The 21,162-nt window shown below is 35.8% G+C and overlaps 1 protein-coding gene across 1 annotated transcript in view; it reads right to left on the bottom strand.

The window, feature by feature from the left end:
* Positions 1-21,162, bottom strand: part of Oseg4 (intraflagellar transport protein Oseg4) — a 377,419-nt gene that overhangs the window by 63,326 nt on the left and 292,931 nt on the right. The window contains exons 28-29 of the mRNA XM_090392828.1: positions 15,333-15,470; positions 12,683-12,815 (exon numbers count right to left, since the gene is read on the bottom strand). Coding sequence (XP_090248954.1) covers positions 12,683-12,815; positions 15,333-15,470 — 271 coding nt within the window. The remainder of the gene's footprint in view (positions 1-12,682; positions 12,816-15,332; positions 15,471-21,162) is intronic.

Here is a 21,162-nt window from a genome sequence, read left to right as displayed (position 1 = left end):
TGTTACATTAGTTTTTTGTAATCCCTGAAGATGTCTCAGTGACTGAGACATCTTCAGTATACAATCCATTAAGCCTCCAACATGATGTCCTCACAGCACTTAAGCCTCTACACATGGATTATTATTATTATTATTATATCAGGGGCACCTCCATGGAATCCTAGGATTCATCACAGGTGACAAAAACTATCAACAGACAAAGCACTCACAACTGACTCAGACAACCCAGTCCATTCATTCACCACTCTGCAAGTGAAAAATCTAGTCTTCACACCCTTGCTAACTACATTCGTACCCACCTTCCGGGGATGACCTCTTGTCCAGCCCCTGTAATCAAGTACTGAAATATTTCTGTTGTATTAATCCTATAAAATCCCTTGTCTTAAATGTTTCTATCATATCCCCCCCTCCATATTTTCACCTGTCAACTGATTTTTGCAATCCACAAACCTTCAATCTATCCTCATAGGGAGCATTACACAGACCACTGGATCCTCTTCACCACTCTCTCATCTCCAAGAAACCCAGGTGACCAGACCTGAGCACAGTAATCCAGATGTGGTTGTATAAAGGCTTTATAAAAAGAAATCACAACTCCCATATCTGCTGGTTAGTGTGTTCTTCAATAACCAAGTAATCCTGTGAACTACCCTGTCCACTAGCAATAATTCCTCTAAACTTCAACTCTCAATCTACTACCACCACCACCCAAATCCTTGGCTTCATCAGTTTCCTGGACCATATTTCCCTTACTGTGGTATATAAATTGTAATCTTTGTATCCCAAAATGCATAACTTTATACTTTAGCACATTAAATTGACATCCATTATATTTTACCATACTGTTAGCCTATATAAATCATCCTACAAAACTCTATACATCACATTGATTAACAGTAATCCCCCCCCCCCAACTTTGTATCATCAGCAAAGAACTTGTTGGATCCTACTTCGTCTTAATCTGTACCTTGGATCCGACATGTTATTTACTACGATGTTCTTAACCTAAAAATAGTTGCTAGTTGGTTTCTAATTCAAATATAGAGAAAATTTATATTTAAAGACTGCGCCACTCTATATCTGAATTAGTTCAAGAATTGAAGAAAAATCAACCCTCAACTATTTCTCCTTAATATATATACTGGCCGAGTATATTTGACTTACTTAATTTACCCGCTTTGGTTCGAATATTTTATGAATGGTGCAGTAAAAGAGATTCAGGCAAAATACAACTTTTGATTAACAAAAACAAACATTTAATATAAGCTATATAACACATACATAAATTCTACTTCTAATTTAAACAATAAAAACAAGTCAAACATTAAGCCAAGTCAATCACATTAGTTCAACCTTCCAAGCCTTCACATACACTTTCTCAGCTTCTGAGTTACAAAGTTCCTACACATATATAAATATAATAGAACTTCCTATCTAATCAGTTTTCACACACTTCTGTCATGCTATAAGTTCAAAATATCGCAGGCACTAATAGTTGAAAATATCTCTCTAACAATTCTTAACTTCAACTCTCAATCACGAAGAGTTTCCACAGTTGAGGTTAGGTTAAGTGTAGCGTAATTAACACTCAATTCTTCAAGCATTGAAATAATACACTAAGATAGTCCTTACCGGAAATAGTTCCTAGTACATCAAATACATTGTGAGCAAACTTTTAAATTATTTTTATTTCACTTAAGAACACATCTACAAGACTTATCCACAGTTATAATTAAAACACTATCAATCGTGCTTCAGAAATCCAGACATCGACTGCAGGATACTTCAACTATCCTTGTTACCACTCATAAACTAATTAAAACACTGTGCGGTTCTCCTTAGGGCAAATCGGAAATAAGCCGCAAATCTAGACCAACTGGGTTTATTCAGAATTCTTCCTTGAACGTCCAGCTTTTTATATTATCCGATTACAGCATCAATTTCCCTTTTATTATTACTGCTGGCTTCACTTTCAGCTAACTATAAAATTCACTTCGTCCTTGCTCACTTATAAAAATTATCCTCTTAACTCCTGCCCTTAAGAACCTTTCATTTACTTCTACTTCTCTAGTTTATGCCCTTGCTTCCTTTCACTTCCAAGTTTCCGTGCCAACTCTCTCTTGTTACCTCTTATATTTTTTTTATTATTCTTTTTCCAGCCCTCGCTCTGTTCCACTCACGCTCGTTTATTTCACGCGTTTCCGTGACAACAAATAAACGTAAACATTTTCGCTAACGTTACATAAGGTTATACCACTACATTCAGTTATTACATAACGTTACATTTTCACAAACAAGAATAAATAGAATATTTGCATTTCAATAAATGCGTAGTTAAATTACAAATACAAGTTCTTATAATATTGACATAACAATAAATAAAATAGCTTAATAATATTTAATACAGAATCTTATTACTATTAACACATATCTTTGATTAAACAATTAAATATTAGATATAATTAAGGTAATTACATGATATCAAATTATAATTTAAGTTATTTACATTAAATAATATTTACAAATGTAGCCTTTGTGATGGAAGATCATGTTAGATTCTGAAGCAAATAATAATTATTCTAATATCTACATAATCAGAATCCAACAAACTAAATATCTCCCTGCAGTTTACTTCTTATGTCACTTATGTACAAATTAAACAGAAGTAGTGCAAACACAGAGCCTGTGGCACACTACTAGTCACCTGACTTCTCCATATACAAATTTTTTGTATCTATCTATCAGCCACCCTTTTATTCATATCACCAGTTTCATATCTGTCCCCATTTGTTGCAGTTTGCATAAGAGGTCCATGTGGTATCCTGTCAAATGCCTTTGGAAAACCCAGCAATAGTAGCCATTTGCTTTATCCAACTGAGCTGTCACCCTATTATAAACAGTTAATAGATTACTAAGGCATGACTTACCTTTCAAAGAGCCATGCTACACCTTGTAAAGTATCATATTCTTATCCACCCATTCCTCAGATACTATTTGTTCTATAATTTGCTACTCAGCCTTAAATCCTCCTTTATTCAAAGGAATTATTTTGACCTACTTCTAATTCTCTTGGGAATTTGCCAGTTCCCCTGCAAATTCTCTTAAAATGCAAGATGATATCCCATCCAATCCATTCAGGTTCTGAAATATCCTCAGTAACTCCAATTCATTAACCTCTGTTCTCACATTAGTAGTCCCTATCACCTTACCATTAAAAATATCTTCACTTGGATGATATACCCTTCGCAAAGTGGTCACTCAATAGCTCAGTAATTTTGCCTGCTTCTGCCATTTGCAATCATTAAAGATATCCTTTCACAGTCATTCTTCCTCCTACTTGACACATAACAAAAAACATTCTTTGGGATTTCCTGTGGCCTGTTCAGCTAATTTCTTCTCATAATCTGATTTTGCCTTCATACTGGTCACATTTCTTGCCTAATGCTCGTACTGTTCATGAGTTCATTAAGTTCATGCTTAGTGATACTACTCATCTATCTAACTCCTAGAGCCTCTGTGGCTCAGTCAGTATAGACTGAGCTACAGTCAGAAAGACCTAGGTTGAATTCCCATCTATAATGTGAGAAATTTTATCTGTTCTCTTTCGACTAAAGGTGAGTTAGCCGGTCTCACACGGAGGTAGAGGATTTTTTTTCACCTGAAAACTCGGGTTTTTCATCCCTGAGAATAGGGGATGAAAAACCAGTCCCATGAACACACACGGATTTACAGCAATGAATACGTATGACAATATATGGAAGAGATAGGATCCTCATCACATGTCATTACGACTGTAGTTAACCATGAGTTACATAATGGTAGTCCACCTACTGGATAGGAGACAGCACTTGAATGGGATTAGATGGGATCTAACTCCTACTCAGTTAAACCTCCTGACTTTGGGTATACAGTGTGATATTGCTTCCTCCAGATATCCCTTAACTACTCCCCCCCCATGCAGATCCTTATGCCATGGCACTGCTTCAAGCTGTCTCCTAAGTGTATCATAATCATCTGCCTTTTAGTTCCACATATAACCCTTGTGAACCTGAATTTCCACATATTTTTCTACCTCTCAAGTCAAGACCACATGATCACTTTCTCCAACCGGAGGAATTTTGTATCCAGGGGCACGCAGTAGTGTCCAGTGCCTGTGTGCAAAACTTTAGTTGGTGCCCCTATACCCAGTAGCAGCAAAGCAGTGTCCGGCACCTGTGTGCAAAACTTTAGTCAGCACCCCTATCCCCCCCCCAATAAAAAAATCACTTTAAAAAAACGTTTTTTTAAGTATTTCCTCCTCTTTACCGCCTTTACTATCCTGGTGCCTGTGTACATCGCACACAATGCACATATGGCCAGCACGCCCCTGTTTGTACCAGGTCTTCTGATCCCATAATCAGATTCAACACTCTCATATCCCAGGTCCCTTCTATTACATTCTGCTTTAAGAATTTAAGTAATCTCTCAGCAAGTGTATAAATTCCATTTCTATGTGATCTTTCCTGTTTTGAATCTATGTTTCTGAAGTTGAAGTCTCCCATAATAATTACTTGACTTGCATTCATTGTACTATTCTGCTGATACATGTCTTCCACATCATCCCTGGCACCTCCCTAGTCTATATCAGCAATCAATTTTATATTTTGTTATATTGGCCTCAATCTAACATCAGGTTGATTCAACTGTCATCTGTCCGATTCTTACTCTTGTTGGCTGCAATTCATCTACTATCATCAGCAGTAACCCCCCCCTCCTCATGTATTCTACCCTCCCTGAAAATAGTAAATCCATCACATTCTTTCTATCCCCATAACTACATCATCTGCTGTTAAGTAAGTCTCACTAATGCCTAAAACTGTTGGCAAAGTTGCACTAACCAATGTCCAAAACTTCTAGTTTTGGACATTGGTTAGTGCAACTTTGTCAACAGTTATAGGCATTAGTGCAACTTTCTATATGCTAATGCTAGAAGTGTTACTTCTAGCATTAGCATATAGAAAGTAATAGCATTAGTACATAGAAAGTATTAGTATTAGCATTAGTATAAAGAAAGTATTAGTATTAACATTAGTATATAAGTACAAAGAGCTCAGATTAACATCACCAATTTCGATATCAGGTTTAATGCCACTTTCCTTTATAATGTGACTTATATAGATGATGAATAACAGTGGAGGTAATGTATACCCTTACCTGAGAGCTGTCAGGCCAGGAAACCTAATTTAAGCACTAATAAAAGGTAAGTACAAGCTCCTGAGCAAAGTTTGTGTATTTTAATTAGTGCAAACCAAGGCAACTCTGATGCCAAAGATTATATTCTCATTTCATTCAGTCTTGTATTCAAACCCTCACTATATCTCCAGCACTTTCACCATTGCACTTGAAACAAACTGACTTGCAATTCAGATATTTTCATATTGCATATTTTCCTTCTTTATTTACCGGAACTGTCATTTATCTTTTTCTTGTCTGTACTTCATGTTCCTTATGCAAATACTGACATCTTCCTGATTATTATCTTCTTTTCTATATCCTTTATAATATCTTATCCTGCAATTCCTGCATAATTTCATTATTCATCCACTTTGTCTACCTTCTGATCCTCCTAATTCTACGAACAAAGTCTGAAATTCTTTGAAATTTCAGACTTTGTCTTGAACACCCAAGCACAATTGATCTTGGGCAACTTGGGACTACTTTCTGGGGTTCAAGCTCTATTAGGTTGTTATAATCTCACTTTGCAGTTCTAAATATCCATTATTTTTCATGGAATATGTCCTTTCTAACCACCATCCATGTCAGGAAGTACACGATTGTTTTCACTTAGTGGAGGCAGCACAGATACTTCATTTAATGTCACATCCCTAAACATTATCGTCAGTTAAGCACTAGTGACCTTCTTTGTGTTGTGTTGTGTTGTTTAAGAACCATTACCTAACATAGTTAGGTAATGGTTCTTAAACAACACAATGGCCCTGCTTTACACTTTTTTCATTCAACGTCATCACTTTTTTTTTTTTTTTTTTAAATTTTAAATATCGCATCCAAACATAAGAGCAAAGCCATGAGAGAATTCGCTATAGACTACATAGCCTATTTACAAATACAAAGCCTATTTACTATATACACAGTATACAGTAAATAGGCTTTGAGCAAAAAAAGGATGCCAAGGTTTTTGAAAGCCAAGAACAGAAGTATGTGTCTGCACCATACCCTAAGAATAAGTGTTAGTCCAAGAAATGAGATTTGGTCTTTACTATTGAGCTGAATATTATCAAAGATGGAGATGGGGAACTAAGATCAGTTTTGCAAGAAAACATGAAATTCTGTTTTAAAATACCATCCCCATTGTACCATCTCCATACCATCCCCACTGTAGGATGGTATGGAGTCTGTGTTTATGGCATTGATAGCAGATTACCTTGAAGTTTGAGTACTACAAGATGTTTGTATGACTAGGATGAATAAAGTAGTATCATCAGCAAAACTTTTAACAGAGTTTGAGGTCAGTGAGAGGTGATTTATCATCATCATCATCATCATCATCATCAAATTCCTGCCATGTACCCACAAGGGGTGTACAGGATATGATAGTACTACATGAAAAAATTATATCATTACTAACTTCCTATCTACAATTTTCCTCCAAATTAGTCTGTTACTTGTCAAGACTCCAACATTATCAGATCTTATATTTCTATCGTCTAAGGCACTTTGTACCGTATCAATCCACCTATATCTTGGTCTTCCACTGGGTCGTTTTGCTGCCAACCTGGCAGAGAAAACTTGTTTTGCTAATCTTTCCTCGCCCATTCTGTTTAGGTGACCATACCACCTGAGATTAGCTCTGCTAACGCATTCCTGGATGCTGACAATGTCAAGTTCTTTCCTAATATCCTCGTTTTTAATATGATATTGCAATTGATGCCATCTGTTCATGCCTATAATCTTTCTCAGGACTCTCATATCTGCAGCCTCTAGTCTTTGGTCAAGTGTTTTACTTCTGACCCAGCTCTCAGATCCATAAGTTAAAACTGGTTTGAACACTGTCTTGTATACAGCTAATTTAGTGTTCTGACTAATTTCTCTCTTATTCCATATGAATTTATTCAATTGACTTCCCACCATACCAGCTTTGCTGATTCTGTTGTCTATTTCTATATTTAATTTACCATCTTCATTAAAAATCGTACCTAAGTAGCTGAAATGTTTTACTCGTTCCACAGGTTGTCCATTCACAACACAGTTGACATTTTCAATGATTCTGCCTATTTTTATTGTCTTTGTCTTTTTATTGCTGACCTTCATACCATATCTATTACAACAGCTATTCAATTTAGTCAGAGAATCTTGCAGACTTGTAGCGGATTTATTTAGAAGTATAACATCATCCGCATAAAGCAAAGAGCTGACATTAACATCTCCAATTTTGATATCATGTTTAATACCACTTTCCTTCATAATGTGATCCATATAGATAATGAATAACAGAGGGGATAATGTACATCCTTGTCTCACACCAGATTTAACAATAAACCATCTTCCTGTACTTCTTTCAATTCTGACTGCTGACTTACAACTCAAATAAAGACTAAGTATTGCTTGATATAATGCCCCATTGACACCATATAACTGTAGCGTATTGAATAGCTTCTCTCTTGGCACCTTGTCATATGACTTTTCCAAATCGACAAAACTTAAATACAGATCTTTGTTATATTCCCATGCTTTCTCGACTATTTGTCGTAAAGTGAAGATCTGATCCTGACAGCCTCTATTTGGCCTGAATCCAGCTTGTTCTTCACCAAGCTTTTCTTCCACAATTCTTCTCAACCGTTTCTCAAGTATACTTGCATAGATCTTGCCAGGAACACTCAGTAGGGAAATACCTGTGTAATTCTCACATTCAGTTTTATTTCCCTTTTTATATATGGGTACTATGAGAGCTCTACTCCAATCATTGGGAATTCGTCCCTCTGTCCAGGCTTTCTGAACTATGCAGTGCAGCCACTGTAAGACTTTTATACCACCATACTTCAGCATTTCTGGTTGAATATCATCTACTCCTGCTGCCTTTCCACATTCCAAGCCTTTGATGGCTTTTTCTACTTCAAGTATGGATATGTAATCCTGACTGCATGCCTGTGCAGTGTTTTTTACCACTGTGCTGTCATCACTGCTTGTTTCATTTAGCAGTTTTTCAAAGTAATTACTCCATACTTCAAGGATATCTTTTTCTCCAGTTTTCATGTCACCTTTATCATCTCTAACTCCTTTTACAGCACTCTTTCCTCCATTCCTAAACTTCTTCAACAACCTCCAGAATATTTTGCCACCTTCTTGATATTTATTTTCTATGTTCTTGCCAAAGTCCTCCCATAACTTTTGTTTAGCTAGTTTTACACAGTGTTTAGCATTCTTGCATTTGTCTCTATATTCTCTAAGAGCACAAGCTGACTTATTTGACAGGAACTTTTGATATGCTTTCTTCTTTTCCTTCACTGCCTCTTTAACTTCCTGTGTCCACCAGGGAGTTCTGATTTTTTTATCCTTGCAGACAACTTCACCACATGCCTCTCTGGCAGAATCAATCAATGTTTTCTTCAGAGTTTGCCACTGAATCTCCAAGGTTTGATTCCTGTTCTCAAACTCTTTCATTTTTTCTTCAATAATCTTTGTGTATTTTAGTCTACATCTCACATCTGAGAGCTGCTCAACTTTTATTCGCTTTAAAACTTTCTTACATGTTATTCTTTTCAAAATGAAATTTAATTTTATCCTGCTCAAGACTAAATAGTGATCACTTCCAATTTGAAATCCTCTGTACACCCTAGTGTCCTGCACCAGGGAGAAAACATCACTATCAACAATAACATAGTCAATGAGACTTTTCTTATTCCTAGCCTCTTCTCTCCATGTGAATTTGTGCACATTTTTATGTTGGAACATGGTGTTAGTAATAACCAGTCCATGTCCTGAGCAGAAATCCAAAAGATATTTGCTATTGTTATTAGCTTTGCTCTTTTCTCCAAATTTTCCCAAAATATTTTTGTATGTCTCACAATCATTTCCTACTCTGCTGTTTAGATCCCCAACAAGGACGAACTTTTCCTTTTTCATTGTGTCAGTTGCTTTCTCTAAAGCCTCAAAAAATTCCTCCACTTCTACCTTAGTAGAACCTTCTGTGTGACCATAGGCACAAATAAGTTTCATTGTCCAGTTCCCCATTCTGATATTTGCCCAAATCACTCTGCTTGACACTGCTTGCCATTCAAGAAGATCCGCCTCGTATTTTGTGTTGAATACTATGGCTACTCCTTCTTTTCCTTGATTGTCATTGCCTGAATATAACATTTTGTATTTATTGCTCAGAAAGATCTCACCAGTTTTGGTCTTTTTTGTTTCAGTCACCCCTATTATGTCGATCTGGTGCTTATCTAATTCCTCAGCTAGCTCCATTTCTTTGCAATTCAGGCTTCTTACGTTGATAGTACCGATCTTTAACTCTGGTGATGTTGAGTTGGGGTTTGTTTTCAGATTTGTTCCTGTAGCTGACTTTTCGCTGTTTGCCCTGGTTCCCTGGCGAAAGCAATGGGGGCCTTGTTTAACCGGGCAACGCCCCAGCCGGCATGAAATTTTGTCATGGTCGTACCATCATTTTTTATTTTGGTTTAACCAATAAGAATACAATTTGGTCGGCTAAATCCCAAATTGCCAGCCCATCCTCGTTCGTTCAGTATCCAAGTAGATACTCAACAGGGTGCACCACGAGAAGGTGAGGATTGGACATTAGGTCAGAAGCCCTGGTCGGTTCTCCGCATTCCTTTTAAAGGCTATGTGGAGGTCTCTTCTCAGTTATACAGCTTTGACCCTTAAGCACCCCGAGGTGATTCATGTATATGAGAAAGTGGATGGGTGAAATAACAGACATATGGAATGCCTGCATTAATAGGAAACTCTGAGAAAAGAAAATCTTCCATCATAATAAGTGGCAGACAACTCAAGAGAAAACTGGCAATTCAATTACCCTGAATTGTCAGTTTGCTTTGGAAACATTAAAAGTGCAAGTACAGGTTTCTCCAAACCATTCAATGGAACATGCCAAGAGGTGGGTGTTGTAGGAAAGGAGATCAACATGTTCATATCTGATTGGGGATTTTTTTTTTTTTTTAATCAGCTGTATATAGGATGGATGGCAACTCATATCTCTAGAGAACAACTGGTGAGAGAAATATCATCATAACCAAAAGCCTGTTTGGTATCCAGTTTATTCAAGATTTTTCTGATGACTTTCCAGAGTAATGCTATTATCATCCCCTATTTCTGGGGCACTTCAAAAAAAATAGCCAGAATCTTTAAGAAATACAATCTATGCATGGCTTTCGAGTCCCACTGAAAGCTTGCTACCTATTATACATTCTACTAAAGATCAGCTCCCTCCTCTCTCTGTGCCTGGATTATATAAAATGCCCTGTTCCTGCAAGTTGGCCTACTATGGACAGACAGGAAGATCAGCCAACATCTGAATTGAATAACAAAAAAAAATACATCTGCAGTCATGATTATGGTCAATCAGGCCTTGCAGACCATGCTTTAGATATGGCTCATAGAATCAATTAGAAAAAGACTGCCATATTCCATCACAGAAAATTTAGAAAAGACTGTTTTTGGAATCAGCAGCTGTTCTCAGAAATCAGCCTAATTTAAATAAATATGGTGGCATTAGACTACCCAAAATATGAGAAACACTAATTCTTTGAGATCCTGGTTTACATCCTAAGCTGCCAACAAGTGCCCCCCACCTAGGTGAACGCTAGTCTTTTGTCCACGTGTTTCACTTAGTTTTGTGTTGCCTCTGTTTTTTTTTTTGTTTTTTTTTACTTTTTTATGCTGAGCTCATACACGAGAGGTTGGTAGATCAACCAATAGTACATTAGTACCATGTACCATGTATGGGTTGGGAAAGGTGGTACTTGTTCACATTTGATTTGAATGACTGCATATTGTATTCCTTAGGGAACACAACAAGGGAAGACTGTTCCATAGTACAGCAGTTGCAGGGATGAAGGAGGTGGAGAAGAAATTTGTTCTGTGAGTTTCAAGGTGCACTGTGTGTGGGGGTGTTGAGCAGCAGCTGCATGTGTTCCAACAAGCTTAGTACTAGGTGGGGCAGATGAACATTTTCCATGGAAATGTTTGTAGAAAACACATAGTGCAGAGACGACTGTCTGTGTGAAAGTGGGGGGAGTGAGTTGGTAAGAGATGGGTCATTAATAAGTCTGATTACTCTCCTCTGTATTGAGTTCAGCATTTTGAGAGATCTTTTTGGGGACCCCACCCCATATGTGAGAGCAGTATTCGATGATTGGGCGGATTTGTATAAGGTTAACAGCTGTTCAGGGGTGAAGTAACACGTGTTACAAGTCTTATATTGTACTCCCTGATAATGTCTCTGTGACTAAGATAAAATATTGGAAGAATTAAATCTTATTTTTAATCCTTTCTTAGTGTTGTTTCACTCCATTAAGCCTCTAACATGAGCTTATTTATACATATCTAAACCAAGCCTTTGATTTTAAATTTGCAGATTCAAGAACTTTCTGCTCAGAGGTTTCTATAAAGAAGTTTGCGGTGGGAAGAAAGCTCATTGCTGTCCTTTCTTTTTCAAGATAGAAGTTGTTTTTCTATGAAGCATGTAGGCAAAGAGGGCTTTTAATGTTGGGCAGAAAATTTACTTTATAGAAGGGGGGAACTATGTCACTGACGGGGATGTTTGTAAAGAGTACAGTAATGTCAAAGCTCACTAAGAGATTTTGATTATCTAAAACATAGTCTTTAATTTCTGTAATAAAGTGTTGACTATTTTTAAAGTAGAAAAGGGAAAGACCTATCAACTGCTTTAGTGTTGCTGCTAATTTTATCTAGGTAATATGTAGAACTGTCAAGAACCAATATGATAACATACCACTTTCTCAGTTGTATGCTATCTTGGTGGATTTTGGAAAACATGTAGATTCTTGGTGGTCTTGAATAGTGTGGTATTAATTTTTTCATGACACAGAAGGCCAAGAAAACAATGTTGAAACCAATTTAAACTTACGGGTCTGAAAGCTGGGTTAGAAATAAAACATGTGATCAAAGATTGGAAACCACAGATAAGAGAGTTCTAAGAAAGATTAACTAGGGAAGTGAACAGATGGCATCAGTGGCAGTATCATATTAAAAATGAGGATACAGTCAAATTTGGTTATAAAGAGCACCAACAAATATCCTAATTATAATTATCACTCACTCTATCAGTGATGGGTTAAATTTACCTGCTATTTTTTTTTAAATTCTCAATAAAAATATACTCAAAAAAAAAAAGTATTAGAGAAAAAAAATAATATAATTACATACTTTTTGTAAGATTATTTATATGCTTGTATGCTTCTATAAACTACAAATATACTTGATATTAATCATAATTTATTTTTACATAATTTTAAAATCACACTTAATACTCAATATATGTGTGTGTGTGTGTGTGTGTGTGTGTGTGTGTGTGTGTGTGTGTGTGTGTGTGTGTGTGTGTGTGTGTGTGTGTGTAAATATAAGGATGAATCATTGAAAAAATGAGGCTGAAGCGTCTTCCAAAAAATTCTCTTTTAGTAAAATAAATTTCTCATAAACATAAACTTACCATCATATAACTGTCTTTGGGCTAAAAGAAGAAAGTGGAATGCTTCAGCTCCCCGCCATGGTTGATCTACCATTTTTGGATCTCCTGATACCAGTGCTTCATCATTCAGCAGTGCACTTATTGCAGCTGCAGCCTTAATAATTAATGGAATTATTGTTACAACCAGTTAAAAAAAAATCAGTTTAATAATTATCACATTTTGTTTAATTAATGACACTAAAATGGTGGATATAGATTCATAATTTTGGTATATAATTTTCAAAAATGAGAACCACCGCTTAGAAATTCAAGATGAATATATGAAAATTTTTTCTATAATTTTTTTTTGTTTTGTTAAATAATTTTTTTAAATATTTTGTTGCATAAATTTTCCATTTTTTTTTAACTTATCAATGAAATATTCATCATCATCAACAAATTCCTGACATGTACCATCAGTGGTGTACACGATATGAGAGTACTACATGAAAAAGTTACATCATTACTAACTTCATATCAACAATTTTCCTCCAAATTAATCTGTTATCTAGTAAGACACCAATATTATCAGATCTTATATTTCTCTCTTCTAAGGCACATTTTACTGTATCAATCCACCTAGATATCGGTCTTCCTCTGAGTCTCTTTCCTGCCATCTGGATGTGAAACACTTGTTTTGCTAACTCTCACACTGCTCAAAACAATTAGGGGATATTTTAGTTTATGTCAGATAATTATAAATTTCTGCAAATATTTATAACTATTGGGTACTTTGTACAGGAATAAATATTTCTTACTTATGGATAGGGTGTAATTGATGAGATATTGTTTAAATAATCGATATTTATTACAAATTTAACAAATTATACATTTTAGCATGAAATAATTTTAACAAGAATAATGACAAGAATAGCTAAAAACGCTTTTGTTAATTTTTAATAGGGCGTATGGTCTCTATTAACAGCTAAAACAGTGGTACATCTTGATTGCATGGACCAGATAAGAAGATCAAATAGTTCTTGTGGGATATTTCTTTTATATAATATAATATAATTATTATATTATTATTGTACAGGCATCTCCACAGAGTCTGAAGACTCATCAAGGGAGATCCAATCTATCCACACAAACTATCATACCTCTCCTTGAACCCATTAAGAGACAAAGCACTCACAACTGACTCTGGCAACCCATTCCACTCATTCACCACTCTTCATAGCAAAAAATCTAGTCCTCAAACCTGTACTGACCACACCTTTATTCAACTTCAAGGGATGATCCCTTGTTCTGGTCCCTCTAGCAAAGTGCTAAACATCTCCCCTGCATCTATCCTATAAAACCCTTTATGCAATTTAAATGTTTCTATCATATCCCCCCTCTTTTTCTCCTATCAACCAACTTCTGCAATCCACACACCTTCAATCTATCCTCGTAGGGATAGATCCATCTTGATCACTCACCTCTGAATCCTCTCTACCACTTCCTCATCCCCAAGAAACCCAGAGGACCAGACTTGAGCACAGTAATCCAGATGCTCAAGTATCAAGGCCTTATAAAGAGGAATGACAACTTCCTTATCTGTATTTGTTAATGTGTTCTTCAATAGCCAAGTAATCTTATGGGCAACCTAAGCAACATGTCCTCTAAACTTTAACTCTCTGTCTACCACCACCCCTAAATCTCTAGTTTCATGTATTTCCTGGAGTACAGTGCCATCAATGTGATACACGACTTGTAATCTATTTATCCCAAAATGCATAACTTTACATTTCTTGACATTAAACTGACACCCATTAACTTTTGCCCATAACTGACAGACTATTTAAATCATCCTGAAAACTCTCCACATCACCTTTATTAACTATTACTCTATCTAATTTTGCATCATCAGCAAACAACTGAATATTTCCTTTTATATTATTTCCTATATCATTTATATACAAATTAAACAGCAATGGCTCCCAGCACTGAACCTTGTGGCACACCACTAGTCACCTGTTTTGTCCCTCCATATACCACTCTTTGACATCTGTCCAGCAGCCACCCTCTTATCCACTGTCATAGCCATCCCCATTTGTTCTAATTTGCATAACAGAGTTCCATGTGGTATTCTGTCAAATGCTTTTTGACAGAATATCCAGCAAAATCATCGTGTAGCCATTTCCTTTATCCAAACTCAGCTGTTACTCTATTGTAATAGAGTAACAACTGATAATATAAAAATTGTAAAAAATTAGTAAATTACTGAGGCATGACTGACCCTTCACAAAGCCATGTTGCCCCTCATACGGTACCATATTTTTATCCACCCATTCTTGATTTCTCTTTTTTACCAATTTTTCTAGTACTTTTACCACCATGCCTGAGATACTGATTGGTTTATAATTTGCTACTGTAGTTTTAGAACCTCCCTTATGCAAAGGAATTTTTTTGTCTTTTTTTCATATTATATTATTCCACATAATATTATCATATGATTTGCTTGTCAACCCCAATTTAAACTATTAGCATATATTAACTTGAGCTACATCATGCTAACATGTTTTTAACTGCTTTTAATATTATATACATTTTAAAAAGTAAGATTCCATGATGATGATGACAATCATAATAAGTTAAGAATTTTTTTTAATGTGCGTATATGAAGATGTAATTTACTGTATATACTTACATCAGGCTCCTTTCCGCTTGATGACTTTGCAGTTTCTCGAAGCTGAGTCTGGTGTTCTTCTACTAACATAGCTGCCAACACGTACATCTTTTTTAGACGTAATGGCTCTCCATGCTTTTCAGATTCATCTTTTGCTAACTGCAGTTTAAATAATAAACAATTGTACACATATGATAACATACACAGGAAATCATTTATTTATTGTCAGTGATTTTCAGGTATTTTGCAAACTATAAGCATTTAGATTTGTTTTATCTATCCTTATGCATATTAAAACTCTGGTCTTGGATAGAATCTCACCTTTTTTGACCTGTTGCTCAAGATTTCTTTGCCACATTTTGTTTCATTCATCTGCTGCCTCTATCTTTCTCTCATTTCTGAAAATCTTTGAACTTATTTGACTTCCTGGCTTCAAAGCTTGATTTCATTCAATCAAATTTTCTAAACAGTGAAGTCATCTTTCTTGGTAATTTCAATGTCCACATTCTAACTGGCTTCCTTTTTTTTTTTTTGAATTTCACTGACCAAGATGGAAGATAGGCAGAGATTTTTGCTGTAAGCAATGACTTAAAACAGATCATTCCTCTCCCTACCAAAATCCTCGACAATCTTCTTCAGCTATCCAGCACTCTGGATCTCTTCTTAACTAGTTTTCCTTCTAGGTACTCTATTCAGGTGACTGCTCCTCTCGGTAATTCAGGTCACTCACCCAAGTTTCATCTCTAGTGAAATGTCCTTCCTTCAGCCATTCACAACCTCATGTACTTTGGCATTACAACAATGCCAAAAGGGAAGACACAACTTTTACTCCTCCTTTCCATGGTCAGACTACTGTTTTCATTCTTATACCTGTTGTGATCTTGTTACAGAAATAATCCATACTGAAATTTAAGTTATCATTCCTCATTCTGTTGAAATTAACCAACCCATATCTAAACCATGGTTTTCTAAGAAGAGTGCCAGGGCAGTCAAAAAAAAGCAAACAGCCTATCACAAGTGGCTTGAGACTAAAACACCAACTTCCTTCATAGCCTATGCAACTGCCTGCAGCACATGTAAGACGATCATTAAAAGGGCACAGTCTAAATTCAAGGATAAATGTAGAAAACTTGTTGCTTGTGCCACTGGCTGTTGCACTTTCTGGGTCCCTCCCGAAAGCTGTTGGGGAGGGACTTTTGTCCATCTATGCCACCTCCTCTATCTCATCCTAACAGTAGCATTGTAACATCACCTAAAGATAGGGATCATGTCCTGGCTCATACATCTCTTCCAACTCCTCCACATATGACCATGGCAAATCATCTCCTTCTTTGCATAAAACACTGCATCTTATGCCTGTGACCTTCTGCCAGAAAGATATCAGAAGAATCTTGAATAACTTGGATACCACAAAGGCCGCTATCCTGACAGAATCCCACCCATTGTGCTCAAGAGATGTTTTCCTGAACTAACACCTGTTCTTTATCATCTATTCATTAAACAGTACTCAGCTGGCATCCACCATACAGTGTGGAAAAAAGTTCATATACAACCAAAACCTAAAAAAAAGATGATGTCTATCATCAAGTTATTGACCTATTGTTCTCGCCTCAATTTTGTCTAAAGTAATAGAGAAGATTATCAACAGTCAACTTCTTCAACACTTGGAGAACTGCAATCTAATTAGTGACAATCAGTGTGGATTTCACCAATCTAAATCCACAGGATATCTCCTGACCTACATTAAGTACCTCTGGACCCATTTCATGGAAAGTTTTGGAGAAATTTGTGCCGTTGATCTCAACATCTTTGAGGCATTTGATAAGGTTTTCATCAAGGGCTTCTTAGTTAGTTACCATCATTTGCACCGTCTTTATCCTTGTGTAATTGGATCGGTCCCTATGTGTAATGGTAGATGGTGTTCTCTTTTCAGACTTTTCGGCTAATACTGGTGTCCCCCAGGGTTCTGTCATTTCATCCACTCTTACTGATTTATATACACAACCTGCTCTCATTGACTGAAAACCCTATTCATAGTTTTGCTGATTATAGCATACTCCCCCTTGTCCTGTTCATATGACAAGCTTTGCAGTGCTCAAACATCTCAAGCTTCAAGATCAAATGTAATAAAAGTGCCCTGAACAATGATCTCCAAGATCGGAATGAAAGCAACTTAGTTAACTTCAAAACACAGTTTTACTTATGTTCTCACAAAAAAAGACCCCAGGTCTTCTCCACTTAATTTTGATAATGTTCAGCTCAATGGTCAAGACCAAATCACTTCTCTGACTGACTGTTACTCCAATCCTTTCCTAGTACAATCATATCATTTCTGTAGCATCATCAGCTTCCAAAAATCTTGGCATCCTTTTCCTCTCAAGGCAGAACTTCTGCTGAACAGTTATTTCATCATCATCATCAGCCATTTTCTGTCCACTGCTGGATGAAGATCTTCCTAAAATTCTCCATTCATTTCTCTCTGGAGCTTTTTGATGCTATCGAATTCCAGCCATCGCTTTAATCTCATCCTCCCAATGTCTCTTTAGTCTTCGCGTAGCTCTCTTTCCTTCTATGGGACACTATTCAGATATCAACTTTTGTCCATTTTTGAGTATTACATCTTGCAATATGATCTGCCCATTGCCATTTTAATCTTTTAATAGCAGTTATAATGTCTTTCACTCTAGTCTGAGTTCTGATCCAGGTATAGCAGTTACATACTCTGTATAAATCCCAAATCTTAGGTGCACCACCTCATGTTTGGGATGGGGTACCTAAGACGTCCCTAAAAATTCTTCAGAAAAGAGCAGTTTGGTTAATTAATGACACATATCTTATAGACCCTTTTCAGCTTTCCCATAAGAGATCAGTTTCTGCATTGTGCTTCTACAGATATTTCCATGGCATTGTTCAGCAGACTAGTATTTCATTATGCCTCCCATTTCTGACAGATCTACAAGAACTTGAGAAAACGCTGCTCAACAATCCTTCACAGTTGAACTGCATACTCATGAACCTGTTACCGCAGTCATCTTTCATTCCATCCACCTCAATCCTGTGGAACAGCTTCCCCGTGAAACATTTTCAAAGGACTACAACCTCCAACAGTTCAAGAAGAACAAGCTCTTTTACCTTTTCATGTGTGGGAGTAATAATAAAATAAATATATATAAAAAATATGTTAATGAAATTAATCATTTAGATGACTGAACTATAGAGTCCAAAGGCTTCACTTTGGCATCAGTAAGACATTAAAACGGAGGATATTATGGATCCATATTTTACAGCTTCCATATTTTTATTTTATAGAAAGAAACTTAAAAGTTTTGAAATTTATCAGACAGTTTATGAAAATTTTCCGCCAAATTATTCTGTTATCTGTCAGGAAACCAACATTGTTAGAGCTTATATTTTGGCTAAGGCACTTCTAACTGCATCAATTCACCTAGATCTTGGGCTATCTCTGGGTCATTTCTCCTAACAGCAAACATCTGCTCTGATAACCTTTCCTTTCCCATTCTGTTTAGGTGACCATACCACCTCACACATTCTGGAATGCTAACAATGTAGTTCCTTTGTAATATCTTCATTTTTTAATATGATGGTGCCATGATGCCATTTACTCACTCCCCTTGACCAGGTTTAGAACAATGACCTACTAAGCAAATCAAAAAGCAGATCATATGACTTCTGCAACTGGAATGCTAGCATTCTGCTCGAATGCACATCTGAGGTGCATCCAAGCCGAAAGAAGAGAGGCTTGTTGACATTCTGCAAGCTTCTGTTCTTTCACCTACTCTCTTTTTTCTATATATCAATGATCTTCTGCAGTTGACTGCAAATTCAATACATAGTTTTGTTTATGACAGTCCATTTCACTCTTTTCTTCATTCAACAATCTTGCACCATAACAATCACCAAAACACCAACTCTAACAAACTTAAATTCTGATTTCCAAACCAGTCTTCAATGGGGATGCAGCAATTATGTATAGGAGAGTAAAGATGTCTCAAAAGGAAAAGGTGATCCATAGAGTTGTTGGATTCAGAATAAAGAGAAATTAAAATTATTAATACTTCTTTCAGAATCCAACATGACAAAGGCTACATTTGTAAATATTATTTAATGTAAATCTCTTATTATAAACTATTATTCATATAATTACCTTTGAGTTTTTTTATTTAATTAATTATCTAGGATATGTATTAATAATGGAAGGGATTCTATATAAAAATGACGTTCAGATTATTTTATTTATTCCTACATTAATAGTAGAAGAATTTGTGTTTATCTTATTTATTTATATATTATTTGAATTGAAAAATATCCTTTTATTTAATTTCTGTATGTAAAGGTAAAATCTTATGTAATGTTTATGCTTATGTACTGCTCTAATGGTTGTCATGGAGATGAAGTTATAAGTAGAATATGTGAGCGTGGTAGCGCGTGAGTTAAGGACATGAAATGGAATTGATATGAGCTAGACGGGAAGAACAAGTTCTGGTGGGAAAAAGGAGTGAAGGTATATAAACGGAAAGCTAGAAAAACAACAGAATTAGAGAGAGAAGGACTGCAGTTGGTCGGCAGTCAGTCAGCACTAGAACTAGGGACTGGAAACAGTTGGAGCACTTAGCACAAGAACGGCACTCAGAACAGTATAGTAGAGATGAAGAAATAATTGATTAGCAGCACGGAGCTAAGTAAGAGGCTGTAGTACAAAGAATTAAGTGCTGTAATCAGATTACGAAGGATCGAGATATAAATTGATAACTCAGAATATTGATATGGAATTCTGAAGTTAATGTTGTATTCCAGAGCTTTAAAGGAAGATTAATGGAAAGCTGATTCTATAGCAAAGTAGTATATGAGGAATAAGTGAATTTTCTAGTGCTAGTGTGTCTGCATATGTGATGTGCTGAAATTAAAGATTAAGTTAATTTAAAGAAGATTACTTTTAAAATGTGTAGCTCCAGTGTGTTAATTATCCAAAGTTTTAAGTGTGCCTCAGTGAATAAAATGTGCAAAGATTTATTCCGGTAAGAACAGTAGTACTTTATAGCATTTTAGAGTGAAGTTATAAGAGTTATCGCTTTCTGTTAAATCCTAATATTAACTGTGGTGTTTATGCTGAAGTTAGCTGAGGCTAGAAGATTAATAGTCTCCACCCTTAAGATAATAGCTATCTCTAGACTGAACTATGTGATTTCTAACCAAGGGATAGATAAAGAATACAATTGTTAAAATATTTGCTGTGAATTTCAGTGGTAATGAACTTTGGAACTATTTTTGCCTATTTGAGAGAAATTAGATTTTGAAGCTCAGTGTTTAATACCAAAAGTTAAGTGAATGTTATGTGTAGTTGAACAGAGTTAATTTTGCATTATCTTGTACCCAACGTATGCTTATGTATATATTATATAACCCTGCATTAAATGTTTTGTTTTGGTGATTTCAATTTGTTGTTAGCCTGATTCTTTTCCACTGCACCGTTCATAAAATTATCGGACCTAGAGGGAACCTTAAATGTTAATGTCAAATTCAGCTTATATATAAAAATTAGACTGCTAAAGTTAATTAATATTTGATTCCACTATTTTGCATAGACTAATCTGAATATAGGGTGGTGCAGTATAATAGAAATTTCCATATATTTGGATTAGTAATCAACATACAATTAATTAACCTTAATAAGAACAACATTAAAACAAGATGGTGGATCAAAAGACAGGAAGGACAATCCAACAGAGTACCACAGAGTTCTTCTGTTGTTTAATATATATATTAATGACATAGTTCACAGTCTGAGAGAAGATATTCAATTGTTCTGATGATGCTAAACTGGGAAGAGCAA

This window comes from Typopeltis vanoorti, chromosome 5 (assembly GCF_054136105.1).
Source record: "Typopeltis vanoorti isolate ZY-2024b chromosome 5, IOZ_Tvanoo_1.0, whole genome shotgun sequence".
Lineage (NCBI taxonomy): Eukaryota > Metazoa > Arthropoda > Arachnida > Uropygi > Thelyphonidae > Typopeltis > Typopeltis vanoorti.
Note: the sequence above shows the minus strand (reverse complement) of the source record. Positions and strands in the feature narration are given on the sequence as shown.